The 15,715-nt window shown below is 40.7% G+C and overlaps 1 protein-coding gene across 5 annotated transcripts in view; it reads left to right on the forward strand.

The window, feature by feature from the left end:
* Positions 1-15,715, forward strand: part of LOC125973627 (FAST kinase domain-containing protein 5, mitochondrial) — a 133,388-nt gene that overhangs the window by 772 nt on the left and 116,901 nt on the right. For 4 of the 5 annotated variants that reach the window (XR_007483243.1, XR_011087236.1, XR_011087233.1 and 1 more), the window contains exon 2: positions 3,633-3,720. Coding sequence is in view for 1 of the 5 variants with exons in the window: in XM_049728013.1 (XP_049583970.1) it covers positions 202-2,625 (2,424 nt within the window). In the remaining 4 variants the exon portion in view is untranslated. Of the gene's footprint in view, positions 1-190; positions 2,923-3,632; positions 3,721-15,715 lie in introns of those variants that run through there. The other variant, XM_049728013.1, reaches the window with a different exon arrangement.

A 15,715-nucleotide genomic window follows, 5' to 3' on the forward strand; every position in this document is an offset into this window, starting at 1 on the left:
ATGGGTTCACAATATAATGAAATAGTACCTGTTTCACTTTTATTCTTGTACTGTTTTTTTATGATTTAATAATTTGTACTTGGCATTTTCAGTGTAGCTGTAGAAGCCCCTCTTAGTTTACATTTACACTATAACATTACATTGTGATATAAAACAAAACAGTCAACAGTCTCGCATTTGTCTTTTTCAGCCGACAGATTCATGGCTGCCTGCGTGCTGTGTCGCTTGAGACCGAGGCTACGCTCCCTTTCGGGTTTGAAAAAGGGTTTTGCTCACTGCGTTATTAGCAAACTTGACATTGAGTCGGATGAGCAGGACAAAAGAACGTCTGCGTTCCAACTCATGGATGCCCTTCCGCTTGATGGCTACAGGGTCCATTATAGCCCATCTTCATATCACCACCCTGTAGGAACTAAATCTGCCCTCTCCAACAGTCAAGGTGATATTGATGATGAAGAACCATGTCTCCCCACTCTGGCTCCTTCCTTCTGGCAGCAGAGCAATCACTACAGCATAAACTCCTCACGGCATCTTTCCAGCTCCAAAAACACTTTGCTCGACTTAGCCTTCAACAGAGGTTCCGAATCCAAAATATCAGTGCAGCACCATCAAAGAATATCCACGTCACCTGATGTTCACGTTGACACTCGTGCCTTTCTCAAGTGCCGGCCTGATTATTCATCCAGAAGCCTTGATCTTACCCAAAGACCTCCTCCTATTGAATGGGAACAGGTGGTGCAAGTACTCCGAAAAGTGTCTGTCCTTAAAGGCACCATGAAACCGTCCGACATTTGCCGTTTCTTTGAGGAGCTCAGCCACACCGACGCTGACAAGGTGTCACTGGTGAAGACTGACCAACGCTTCATCATACTTCTTCGCTACTCAGTGGAGAACCTTCGCCTCTTTTCTCTACTTGAGCTCCTGAACATACTGAGCTCATTAGTGTGGCTGGAAATGCCTCATAGTCACACGGTACTCGGGCTGTACGAAGCCGAGCTGAGACGCCGTGCCGACCAGATGACTTTAGACCAGTTGCTTTTTGCAGCTGACTTGTGGCGCTGCCTTGGCAGGAGGGTGCCTCAATTCCTCAAGCAATTTTATGGCTTAGTCCATTTGTATCTGGGACAAGTCAGGCTCCCAGAGCTGGTCCAACTTTTGTACATCATGGGAGAAGGGAGGCAGTGCCCCAAAGACCTGATTGAGCCCATCGAGCAGTTACTCATGCGACACGTCCAGCAGCTCCAGCCGGAGGAGGTTGGCACAGTCTGCTTGGGCCTCTTCAAATCCCAAACGGCCCTTTCAGAGGTAGCGGTGAATCGCCTCGTCAATAAGGCGCACTCCCTCGTTGGGGATATGAGTGACTTTGCCATGGTCAATGTGTTCAAATACCTGCGTTTTAGCTACATGTTTCACAGTGCCTGGATGGAGGCCATGACGCACGAGGTACCACGGCGATCTCACGGGATGGGTGTTCAGGGGCTCATGCACGTGGCGCTGGCTTGCTCGGCTTTGCATTACCGCAACGACGGCATCCTCGTCGCCATCGGCGAAAGAATTCCGGCGCTGGTGCCACATTGCCGGAGTAAAGACTCATGCAAGATGTTGTGGGCTTTAGGCAACTTAGGCTTCCTCCCTGCACAAAGCCCGAATTTTTACCCAAGTCTTACCGAGGCGCTTAGATTGAAGAAGGCTGAATTTCTACGCTACCCAGAACATCTGCTCACCGGTCTTCTCGGCCTAGCCTTCGTCTCTCAGTTCCCCGAGGACCTGATCGAGTTAGCCTTGAGCCCGGATTTTGTCAGCTTAGCGCTGAAGTCACCGGAGCTGGATCTGAAGAAAGACTTGTTCACCTTGGACGGAGCCGTGGCTCTGGAGTTGCCTCACTGGACCGGTCCTCGGTTGAGCCTCCAACTGAGAGAAGAGGTGAAAGAAATGTTGTGGAAGTTTGTCCAATCGGACGTGTGCCAGAAATTTGAGGTGAAGGAGGCAGAGGCTGCACTGCAAGAATTGCTGGGAGGAGACAAGTTTGTGTGGAAAAGAATGATCCTGCCCCACACGCGATCCATCGACCTTGAAGTGCACCTTGACTCTTCTGGTCAGCCCGTTCCCGTTAATACAGAATGTCAAACAGTCACCCAGAACAGTTCCTCCAGATGTCCTCCAAAGCAGGGTTTGGGGAGAATGAATCTAGGCGTGAGCGTGACTGACAATCTCATAGCACAACTTACAAATGCCAAGAACCTCCCAGGTCCACCAATCGCCCCTCCCAAAGTTCAAACTCTTTCTGCTGTGCAGCCCGATGAAAGAGAAACTTTGTTTGACACCGGGTTAAAGTTGACGGGCGCCATCACAGAAATGATCACCGCTCCCAGCAGCCGAAGATCAGCCCCCGCAGACCCCGGCGCCATCGTGAAACTCGCCATCCAGGTGTCCAGCCGGAACCACTACTGCATACGGTCACAGCAGCTACTGGGCCTTTACGCCATGAAGAGAAGGCAACTGGAGTTGGCGGGTTACAAGGTTGTAGAGCTTTGCTATAACGAGTGGATTTCCATGTTGAGAAAAAGCAGAACTGAGAAGATGGCCTACCTTCACTGCAAGCTCTACAACAGCCTGGAAACTTGACCTCACACAGCTAGCTGCTGGACTTGAATTAATTAGGATGCTTTACAAATTTGCCATGAGAATGTGCTAAGCACAGAAAATGTCTATTAATAGACTTTTGTGTACATTATCCATATACTGTATGATAAAATAAAATGTGACATCTTAAAATTTGTTTAAAAAAAATCATCCATTTGTCATTATCCTTGTCCACACACTATCATGATGATGCAGAATATATTTGTGCAGTGTCTTGCAAAAGTATCCACACCCTAGTCTTTTTACTTAGTTTGTTACATTAAAACCTCTCATTCCCAATTTATTTATCTGGACTTTGTTGCATCTGCACAAAGTTGTTTTCAATTTTAATGTAATTTTAAGTTGTTCAGGGCTTTGTAACAATGGCTGATTATACGCTACAATATTTGTTTTATTTAAGCATTTTTAAAATGTATATAATGTACATTTTATTTCAAACCTGATACTAGTTTGTGCTGATCCGTCGAATGAGAAAATTTAACAACAAATACTAAGAAAACAACAAATCAAAGACGAGCAGGAAAAATAGAAATTTTCTTTTAAACCCTTGCTGCTATTATAAATAATGCCACTAGTGGGCGCTCTCCAACAAGTTACTAGTACAATACATCATCCAATAAATTCCAGTTCAAAAGCTGCGTCATGACTTTTGTATGACAATGCAGTAGGTTCATTCTGATGTCTTTAGATGGGATTTTCTACCCTGCAAACTGCAACCACAATAAATGTGATACATTCAATTAATACACCTACAGTTTTGACATATAATTAAAGTGAAAAAGATTCGGTATTTATATTTTCTGTAGAAGTGATTAATTGGTCCCATTGCTATGTTTAAGCTGTAAATCATACAAGGAAGTGGCAGAAAATGTAAATATGCAACCTTGCTATGATGAATCTCCCCAATCATTTAAATTTCAAATGATCACTTCAATAGCATTTCAGAGAAATAACATAAGAACAATAACAAGCTTTTCTATTTTTAACAGGTTCATGGGCTACTTATGTGGTCCTCGAGGGTTACCAGCTGCCAAGTCCCGTGTATCCCAGATCCTTCAAAATGGTGCCAAACATAAAGTAGGTGTTCCTAGCCAATTTTTGGGGAGCGCTCAAGCACCCCTAAAATTTGAGATGTATTATTATTTTTACCACATGTCCCTATGGTACTGAATGTAATATTTTGTATTTAATTGTAGCTCACGTTTTATATATTAGGAAGGAGTTAGGTTTTTTTTTTTTTTTTTCCACTTTCCTCTGAGTCAGATGAGAGACGCTTGCTGTTATGCCATGTGCATATGTTCATCTCAATCCAAGGCTACTGACTGAATGCCTATTAACTCATTCACTGCCATCACATTGATATTTGACATCTTGAGCCGTCAATGGCAGTGAATGATTTAAGACGATCACTCCTAACACCTCACGGAGAGTGGAAAGATCTTGGAAAGAACAATATTAGTATTCACAAAACTGCAATGCTGTTGTTCTTTGACTTTCGGCTTAATCCCTTTTAGTCAGGCAGTATCTAATACTTTACGCCCAAAAGACAGTAAGTGCATTTTAATTAGCGAAATGCAGAGTCAATGGCCTTGAGACATTACTGTTAGAGTGAATTCACATTTGGACCTTTCATGTGGCAAACTCTGGCAGCCAATTTCACACCTCTGGGTGAGCAAGGAGCATTCCTTTTGAAGTTCACACGACTCCCTTTCTCATTTAGCGCCTTTTATTAAATATTATATAACTCTTGCGCTCTCCCCTTTACCTGTGCTCAGTGACGTGTCTGACCTTGGTTTTGTATTTCGCAAACAGTCAATTTCTATAATTTCCTTGATCACTCGATGGCCTTTCTGCTTAATTAAGCAGCTATCAATACAAGTAGGTAAATAGAGGATAATCATCAGGCTCAGACACGACGTTGCAGGCAGTTAGCGGAGGCGCCGTGAATGCTGTCTCAGTAATCCTCATCTTATTTGCATTTCAATTCTTCTGCTTTTTCTCCGGCTGGAGGCTAATCCAGCGGCATCTGAATATGTGGCCTCGGCGTGCAGTCGGCATCTCTCGCCTCATCCCGAGGGAGAGATACTACATTGTGTCTCGCTCTAATTCTTTCATTTACTTCATTGTAGGGAACAGACAAATCCCAACGTCTCGTAAAACGCTGACGCAACAGCTCGAATGCAACAGAAGCGGCCAAAATGCGCAAATCGTTTTGTGGAGTCAGTCCATCCCTAGATGGTGTTTGGGCGTACGTCGTCTCGGCTCGGCTGACCTCTCGGACGCCGTTCGGAATTGTGTCTGGTTCTGAAGCTTTTAACATTCCTCACACACACATGCACACATTGTTAACCAACTGCGGTCTACTTAAATTGATGGAAAGTGTTTGCATTCAGCTCTATAGATACACTTAATAGAGTTCTGAATGGCAATAAACTGGAAGCAAGAGGTTGAAGACAATCTGTTTTGAGATACCGGTTCATTTAGGATCACCGTTTCCCATAGGAAATAATGGAAATTTAATGAGGAAGTTCCAAGGTCAAATTGTTGCTATCAACTCAAATTGATGGGGGAAGTCTTTGCATTCAGCTCTTGTTTGAACTACTTTAGACACGATTATTGGACGTAATATAGACAAACTTAAGCAGCTGAAGACAATCTGTTTTGAGATGCTGCTCGACTCAGGATCTATTATTTTTTCGCACACAGAAATAAACGGTTTCGGGGTCAAAGTGTTAGCGTCATTATTCCGCTATTGTTATTTATCTACAGGCAATGTTTTAAAATAACAGAGTGAGGATTGAAGGAAGGAAGACTTGCATCGAGACCTTTCCCTTTAGCACTTTAAGCAGTCCTGTTTTGATCAGCGATTTTGGCAGCTATGGCGGGTTGTGCTAACAAGATGTCAATATGGCTGACAAGTATGCTGAGTACTCGGCGTGATTCATGGGCAAAACACGATGGTACAAACCACGAGTAGGGAGTTATGAATACTTTGCGACTTTTTTGTTTTTAGAAAGTACATCTCGGTGTCATCTTGAACGTAAGCTCGCGCGGGGAGAGCCACGCACAGGGCTAATTAGTCTAAAACCATACTACCTCGTTTTGTCTCTTTGTCCTCCATTTTTTACACGCCTGCTATAAATACACCCGCTGACAATATGCTCCGAGGGCTTTGTAATTATCGCGGGATGTGTTTTAAATGCTGAAATTTCTCTGTAAATGTTTACTCCCGCCGAAGTCACGTACAGTATGAAATTCATTATGAGTTATACTTGGGTTCATTAGTCACTCGTTGCTCCACTGCTCGGTCATGACTTTTTCCATGCCCGCCACTTTATTAGGCACATTTACAGAATTGGATGAGTTCCACTACGAGCTGTTTTAAAGATTCTGCCTTTACAAAGATAGTTTTGAGAGGTATTCATTTGACTATCTTAAGGTGTGCTTCTAAAATTATGGTTACCTTTTCTTCAGGCTAATGGGATATAAAAGCAAGGAATTTTAATCCTTCATATCTTTTGATGAAAAAACTTGATTTATTGTAACCTTGGCTGATTGTAAGTCAGATGCAATATGTTATTTCCTTTCAGTATTTGTTGCCGGCCATCTCTTTGGGTCTATGAGGTACTTTCCGAGCCTGAGGCAGGGTGACAAGCTTCACCTCAGGTTTTCAACTCTTGGCAGCAGATACGCACTTTGCTCAGTCACACTGTTGTTGCAAAGTAAAATTCGCATGTTTTGACACTAGCGGACATGTTTTATTGGGGAGAGTACAGCATGCGGAATGTGCCTTTTAATATTTAATATATTATATTTAATATATAAATTTAATATTTAATATATATTATAATATTAATTTAACATTATATTAGTATTAATGGAGTTGACAATGGGTTTGTCCCTTTAGATGTTTTCAAAAATGGAGGGATATGGTTAGTATCATTAAAGTGCTTTGTTATAAATTATTCATATTATACCTTTTTTTGTTCTTGATTCAAAATTTCCATGTCAATTATTGTTGGTGTGAAGTGATCATACGTGAGCTGGAACTTATCCTATGGACAATTTAGAATCTTCTATTGTGAAATCAAACAAAAACATTATTCATATGAATATTTCAAACTCTATTTATGTACTTATGGTATAGGCCACTCCTCTCGGCTGACGTGCGGTGTTTCTCACCGTTTGTAATTCATAACCGGCGTTTGGTTCTGTTTACTATAAATACAGTATCTCCCTAGAGGCCGATTTACTTTTTTATTTGCCTGCAATCTTGCTTTGCTGCGCTTTAAAGCCGTTCCAGCCAGACTTGTGTGAAAAGTGTTCACAAGCACTTGATCACAGGTTTGCTTAGTGATGAGCATGGCTTCGCCATCTTTTCCTCATCATTCATCATATTGTGAGAGCAATACATATCACAAGTGTAGTTTATTGACTGTATAACTAAAATCACCATTTTAACATATTTCACCTTCATACAAGTGTAAAACGATTTTAACCACTGTAATACTAAAACAAAAGCCGTACTCACCTCCTTGTTTGCTGACACAGCACTATGACCTGCTCCCACAATAAATATTGTCAAATTGTGCTAAGCTTAAATTTATATCCAGATGTTGTATTGGATCCTATTAGACCATGCTGGTAGTTAATTCTATCAAGTGTGAATGTAGCAATTAAGAGAAAACAAAAGTGGCTCGGACTTGGTGTCATACATTTAGGAGAGTCGTGCACTGCTAACCTCGAAGCAGACATTAAAGCTGCCCACATTCTTTGCTTTTAACTCCTCCTTTCCTTTATGCTAATTTATATTTTAGTCTGCGAGAAGACCTCGGTAACCCTGTCGACAAATGTAAAGTGATGTGCTATGTAATTATTCATGACATTATCTCAAACACTCGTAAAAACTCGCTGTGGAGCTGTTCAGTGCCAAGTCACCACGAACACGCAATCGCCACATTGGCAAGTGTAGGGAAAGATTGTGGTCAGTGTGTTTGTTTGTGAATTGTGTCCTTGCCTGTGTTGTGTTGTCAGGAGGGCTGCTGAGGAAGCTGTTTGATGAAAGAAAGAGCTGCAGGAATTTAAAATCTTTCCAGTGTACCAAGTTCTGTTTGTAAATAATTGATGCTTTTTACAGTACATTCACATTGACTTGACATTGCAAAACATTGTGCACTGCTGCACATTGTTTGAGAACATTCCCATCCCGTGAAAAGCATTGCAACATCTGTGCCTTTCATTTTACAAGAGGAGCCACAGTGAAATCAGAAAACCTGTCTGAGACATAACAACCCAAACATTGTCTCATAATAATAATAATAGTAAGAATAATAGCAGACATTAGTACAATTTGCATCCCGAGGCAGGAGAGTTGATGGCCTTGTCATTCTTCTTATCCACATTTTTATTCCAAACCGATGACTGTGCAAACTCAAATCAGCGGTGTGATTTTTTTTTATTTTGCATAAACATGCTAAACAAGATGCTTGGTGGAGGTAATCCAATCCCGCTGAGGAAGCTTTTCATTCAGCAGAGGAACATGATGCCTATTTTAAGGAACCCAGCAATGTTATCTCTAGAAAAAAAGCACTTAGAAAGCTATATGTTGTCTCAAATAAGCATGTTCTGCAATTTTGAGAACCCTTCAAATCGACAACACTGCAAAAATGAAGGACATTTATATTTTTTTTCATTTTGCCCAACCATTTAGACGCGGCAGCCCGCCTGTCATCTTCGCTGATTTAATGGACTTGACTGCAAACCCACAGCAGTTGACCTCATTCCGCAGAAACCAAAGCATTCCGAGACCTCCTGATCAAAAACTGTGACTTAACGCTTATCAATCTATTCTGCTGCTGATTACAACCAGTTCCCCCTTTTAATCCGCACAACTTAATTATACAGGAGATGTCCGACTCCCAAGGACGCTCTTATGCCATAAGCACTGAATCCAAATATGCATACTAGATGTAGCATCTTTTTTGACAGGCATAAAAAAAATACCTGAAAATAAGTTTGCCTACTACATCAATGATGTCACAAATATAAGATGAATGGGCAAAAAAATGTCCTCAACACATTTGTCCAAAATTTTTAATCACAATCATGCAAAACAAACTCACATCAGCGCAAGCTATTTAATTGTGATTAAACATCTCTGAAACATCTTTAATTAGACGGAATTCGATCGACAAACCCCGCAGCTACCCTCATGCCGTACAAGCTGAGCCTTGCATTGTTTGATGTTCTTAATGTGTTCCCACGTCGTGCGTATTACGCGTGCCACAGAAGTGGCATAAGTTGCTATAGCAACAAGCCTTTTCCCCACTCAATTGTATTCCTGTGAGTGGATGTTGCTTTGATCGGGTAGCCAGCGGCTAGGTGAGCCGTTTAATTGTGCCATAACCGCTGGGAGACTCTTCTCTGTGGAGAGACGCAGACATGCAGTCGATATGTTTTACAAGAGGAAATGAAATATCATCAGCGTCCACTGGAGTCTTTGAAAAGTCTGAATTATTTATCCTGAGCATTATAAGCACTGATCTGTGCGGAGGACATTTTGGACCACATACAAAAAATATAGGTGTAAACTAGAAAACGCAAGTCACAAATTGATTTGACAACTTGTATTTAAAAAAAAAAAAAAAAAATGTAATGCACTTTTCTACTTTGCACATATGCACAGTATATTCACTGCAAAGGTAATTTCCGATATTCCAATATTAAAGATACAGCCTGCATTATTAATAAATGTTGCAAAATGGCCCATTTGAATAATTCATCCTACGTTCTTTGGAGTTTCACACCGTAAAGCCACCGGTGAAAAGTGCTTTCAAAGAATTGATTTTAAAATCTAATCTCCATTCTCATGCGTCTGCCATCCAGAGAGCTTCATTTGCAACAAAAAAGACAAAAAGAAAAAAGATAAGAAGATGAGATCAGCTGTAGCCGGTGGCTGGGTTGGTATTAAGTAGATGCAAATATAATTTCTTTGCGTGCCTTTCATTGAAGTTATCATTCAGTTTACACCTGAACGTCCCACCATGGGAATACTAGCTTTCTTTGGTCTTTTTTTTTTTTTTTTTTTTTTACATTAACTACCTTTCTTCCATGCACACACATTCACACACACTCCTCCTCAATTACTCAAGTGTTCCTTTTACTGTTGAAATTTATTTTGGTGGGGTGCTCTATATCACGGATGAGTGCTTTGCCAAGTGATCTGTAGCGAGTGTGTCAAGCTGGCGGTCATGTGTGGTCATTGCATCTGCAGCAACAAATACAGCTGTGTTCAACACTCCATCAGGGATGGATGACTGATGAACAATTTGCCTGCTAACTTGAGCAAGTTGACCTTTCGGTTTTTATGACTAAAATATGCTTTTGCCATCAGAGAGGTAGCATACTCTGCATGTGTGTGTGTGTGTGTGTGTGTGTGTGTGTGTGTGTGTGTGTGTATATGTGTATATACACATATGCATACAGACACACAGACTCTGTATGCATATGTATATATACTAGTATATGTATATATGTGTGGTTGGAAGTCAACGAAATAGAAAGAGAGGACAACCAGAACCAAGATGAAAAGGGTAGCCCTTCCATTTCGGCTCGCACCTTTAATATGGGTTGAGTCATTGGTTTTGTCAGGCTTATTAATGAAAGTCCCAAACAAAGGTGTAATTTTGCCTTTCAAAGCCTCAGGTTTGCTCAGTGTTTTGGAGATGTCTGTGTAGACATCAGAGGAGACTCCTTGTTTCCCCCCTAGTGTATGTAAGACAAACAAACAGCAGCAATGCGACTTGTGTTAACTCTATTGAAGAGCCACATTTGTTTTCTCCCAGACAGATACAGTACTTGCAAAATACTTTATGTTGCTATTTTGGGCTCAGCTTTAAATGAGCTTGCAATCGATGCTTCAATGACGCGAAATAGCCGCATAATGGATCGTTATACCTCACAAATGGACTCCTTGTATGGTGTTCATCCAGTTTTCTTAAGAGCAGGCTAGTGAATGCTATAAATAACAGAAGTGGCAGCTTGATATTAAAAAAAAAATAAAAAATAAAAACAGCAAGGCACCAACCACTTAAGTAGACTACATACTGGGAAACAAAACTATCATGCTAACCAAAACAGAACAGGACAGGAAAGCAAGTAATTTGTAAACCAAAAACAGTGAGCAATTAAAGGTCAAGGAAAAAGAGTCGAGTCGAAAGTAAAAAGGTTATTTGTGTTTTTAAATCTTTTTCTTCAATGCATTTATAATCGGCACCAATTATACACAAATTTTAGCTGTTAACAAATAAAGAATGTAATACATTAAAAAAGATAATCTTGAACATCCTATACAAATTCTGTATCCAGGGTGTCCCCAGAACTAAAGTTTAGTACAATTTTTTTTCAACATAATATTTTCAAAAGAAATGAATTTGACCTGTATCTCATAAAAAAACAAGTTATATCGAAAGAAGTCATTTTCATTAACTGTAATGAAATCTTGCAAATGGAGGGAGCAAGCTGACAGTTATCTATCAGCAACGGCGGGGGTCGCGGCATCGTATCTTTGCCGGATCGTGATTAACTGAGCGGTATGCGACTCGTGTTGCGGCGGAGGGTCGCCTCAGTCCGCCAGCTCGTTAGGAGCCGCCGCGCTTGATTTCCAAACTGGAAGGAGGAGGCAACTTGAAAGTAAAAATTGTTTTGATGCCCTCGCCACCAGCCGCTGGTACATAGCCCGCAGCACATAATGCTTCCTCGTGCGGTTAATGAGCAACGATATGAATGGTCAAAAGTGGCGTGCCGCTGTTGCCGCACCGCTCTTTGAAGTGGAGCCTTTTGAATATTAATGACATTCATGACCTATTTGCTACTTTACTTTATGGAAATTCTTGATGGCCGCGTTGCCCCAGCGGATTCAGGGAGAACGCGAGCATGCGAGCTGTGAGCAACAACCGTCTCATTCCAATGGGATGATGCGGTTCATCGTTTGAAAACGGCGTCCTCCACCAGGCTTTGAAATAGAGACAGTGAAACTTTTATGCAGCGATATATCCTTGACACCAGCTATTGCGAGCATCTTTCGTGCGACATTAATCGAATTAAGAAGGACTCACGTTTCAACAAAGAGAAATAATCCCTGAACGTTGAAGAGGACTGATTGAAAATTGTACGCAGTAGAAGAGGCAATTTGCATGTGGTGACCTTAAACATTCGCCCCATTGGCTGTTTTATGTTGGAAATCAATAAGGTCTCTGCTGTGACATTGAGAAACAATCCCTCAAAGAACTGCTTAGAACTGCTTTAAAAAAACAAGCACTGATCTGCCTTTTTGCACCACTTATTTTCCAGTTAATTCAGGAATTTTGAATGCCCTAAAGTCCAACAATTTGCAATTCAAAATTTGGGGGGGTATTTATTATAGGCTGTTGGAAATTTCGTACAAAATAATCTGTGCAAATCTATCAAGATCTCAGTTCACTTTATCTCAAGGGCAGATTGAAAGGATTTTTCTGAAACAAATATTCCAAAGGATTGATTGCTAGCTGTCCTTTTTCAAAAACAGTAGTTGTCGTACATGGCATCACGCGGAACAAAAAAATGTCTTCTTAATGTTCAAATCCATCTTGAATGTGCAAAGATGAAAAAGGCTCCCTTCAATGTGTTCCGTCCCGAACGGACAGGGAAATCTATTTGAACGAGTTGACAGGTTGTCCTTCTGTTGAAAAGGTGATAAGAGGGAAAGCAAGCTCTTCACGATATTCCAACCAAGTTTTTGCATCAGCGTCAATGTCTCGATTCGTCATTTTAGGGTGTCTGAACAACTGTAAACAGGACTGTCAAAGCATCGCATGATATTACGTCGCATCTGACGGTGGGCGAAGACATTTGCTTGACAGCTTGAGTATGGTCGTGCTCCCAGGGGTTCGGAAGATGGTTACCCAACACACCCACCTCGCCATCTGTCCGACTCCATTGTAGCTAGCTGCAAAGCCCACAAGGATGTGCACAGCGAGGGAAGACAGAAACACAGAAAAGTGCTTTTAGGAACTATGGCGCAACCTCTCCAGTGTCTTACATTAGAATCATCTTTTTTAAATGTTAGCTGGTGTGTGGTCACGAAATCTTGCTCGCATTTTGTGCGAAAGCAGTACGGCTCAATTTGAAAAAAACAAAACACAGTTTTGCAATTATACAAAGTGGACGTTTAAAACTGAAAACGGAAACAGTCGGTTCAACAGCTGTAGTTTGAATTTTCAGCGGAGGTCAAACTTGTTTGGATTCTAAAAAAAATTCACCATGCAGCACCCCAATGTTTTTGAACGTTGAAACAAATATTTTTTGTTCTTAGAGTATTTTTGAAACATTTTTGATTATCCTAGCGTGACATTATGTTCGTTTGAAAAAATCTACCCGATGTAAATTGGATATAATTCGGTTCAGCGTTCAAATGATGCCATAAATAAGTAAGACCGGTAGTTGGTAGTTTTCTCTCTTCTTCAGTGTGCGAAGTATGGTCAAGCTTGTTTTTCATTTCTTTCATTTCTTGAACTTTTAAATTGCCAGTCTCCATTTAGACCATACAGTTGAGCTAAAGTAGGACATTGTTCTCATTTCCCTCCTTCATTGTTGCTATTTAGTGCACCAGTCTCTTGACTAATGCATCCAATGCATATATAACAAGATGGGCTATGCAAAAGTATTTTTGGGGATTTGGGATACCTCATATCACCCCACATAAAAGGTCACATGCCTAATATGAATCTATCATGATTATGATTATTGGGCCATTATAGTGATCCTCAAATGAAACAGAATGAAAAAGAAGAGAGTAGAAAAATACATATCTGGCTGGAATTGCTCAAAGTGTTTTTTGGGAAACGGCGTAAGGAAAGCCATAATTTAAACAGACAGTGCCCTGTGCGGCATGTATGTACTTTGCTGTGATGTTAGTGCACCAGATGCCAAAAGCATGTGTAGATCTGTGTAGCTATGCGGGTCACTGTATGCCCCCAAGTGTTCATTCTGATGCCACATTGGCCCAGGGACTCTGCCTGAGTCCTTATTGGCTCAGTGTCGTTTATGTGACACTGCACTGAGGAAAAACATATTGCACTCTATTGCCTGGGTAGTTTTTTTTTAATTGTATGAAATAGAAAAATATGCATTTTCATCACTATTATTATTCATCTCTGTCTGGTTAATGTGGCCACAGAGCTATGTTTTTCCATTCATTTTTTCTAGTTTGCTGGCAAGCATTGTGTATTCTAAAATTTAAATTTTCAATTACTATGCTTAAATTACAGAAAAAAAATAAAGCCTTACAGAACTAAAAAAAAAAAAAAGCTTTCCTTTGTGATCAGTTATACACAAAGCTACAATAAAATGTAGTGCTGAGTTGTAAAGTTAAATGAAACATATCTTACAACCTGTGGTATCATTATTCTGTTTCAATTATTTTGCTGACTTATTAATTTTGTGTAAAACATTTTAAGCTCAAGTAGTCATTTAATAAGGGATAAAAGCTTGCCTCATTAAAGCAAATGCAATGCTGAAGTCATGTCCACCCATACAAATAATGAAAACTGCATGATGACCTGATAAATATTACCTACTTGAACTACATAAGTCTCTTCCAGTTGATTAACTGCCGCTCTTCAGGGCCAACTCCATTTACGGCCGAGCGGTCAGCTCCTCCCGTCTGTGGAAGGCCGGTTGTTCCAGAGACGGTCGGGAATTCAATTTTTTCCGTCGCAATCTGCAGTCATACGTGTCACAGCGTTAAATTGTGCTGCTGGATCGCATTAGTTTTCGGTGGGCAAAGTGATGACATATTTGTAAAAGAACGTAGGGAATAACATATAGTGCTGAATTATCTTGGTTAAAATGTGTCTTTGTAAGGTTGTGAAGTAATCCGCTTCAGCGTAGTTTTAATAGAACTGTCACTTCTGATGTCAGCCTTATTTTTCCTTTCCTGCAAAATTTGCTGCAAACATTCAGACTTCCATTTGTCGAGAGCTCTGCAGCCAAAAACTGGCATGTATTCAGGCTAAATGAACCCCTGGATAAACAGACTGCAACGTGGAATATATTCTTAATGAATTCTGGATGACAACCAGAGTAAACATTGTTTTTTTTTTCCTTATCATTGGGCAAGTTAAATTTCATTTGGTTTTGAGGGTTTTGCGTTCCATGTTCATGTGTGGACTATTAAAGGGTCATCTTGAACTGCCATAAACTTTGTCACTTCATGCAAAATGGAAAATAATATCTACTGAAACCAAGGAGAAACATTTTTGGGCCATAATTCCCAAAATGTTTGCGACAAACACAACACTGCTTATCACCCAAACAAGACCTGCTCCTTTTCTTGAGATGGGGGTGGAGGGAATGATGAAAGTTTCCAAAATAGCATCCAGTTTCAGCACAACACCTTTAGGTTTCTTCTCGAAAGCAAAAACAAATGTCAGGAAAAGTCTACGAAAATAGCTGAACTTGACTTGGGGTTAAGCAAGAAGCACTCTGTGCTGACTTCCATGACATGAGCTTGAAAGGTATTGCTTATTCATGAAACAAAGTTATGAGGATGTGCACACTTTTGCAACAACAGTATTCCCGTTTTTTTACTTCGATTTTTTTCAAATTTAGATTTACAGATCACATTTATTGTGGGAAACGTTTTGAAATAATTAATCTCATTGGTTTATCCCTCAAAATCTATCATTTACCTGTGACACAAATGCGGACAAGTGTGCTAGAAAATGGATGGATGGATGGATGGATGGATGGATGGATGGATGGATGGATGGATGGATGGATGGATGGATGGATGGATGGATGGATGGATGGATGGACGGATGGACGGATGGACGGATGGATGGATGGATGGATGGATGGATGGACGGATAGATGGAAAACATACATTACAGATTCATTCAGAAACTGAAAAAAATCAAAGGTCAGCCTCCCGGTCATGGTTTGCCGAGGTTCCGTGGTACTTAGCGTGTAGTTCACGTATTTCCGTTTGTTGTCCCCTATAAATTCCAGGCCAGCATCAGCGGTGCGTGGCACT

The sequence above is a fragment of the Syngnathus scovelli genome, chromosome 8, assembly GCF_024217435.2.
Source record: "Syngnathus scovelli strain Florida chromosome 8, RoL_Ssco_1.2, whole genome shotgun sequence".
In the NCBI taxonomy this organism is placed as follows: Eukaryota; Metazoa; Chordata; class Actinopteri; order Syngnathiformes; family Syngnathidae; genus Syngnathus; species Syngnathus scovelli.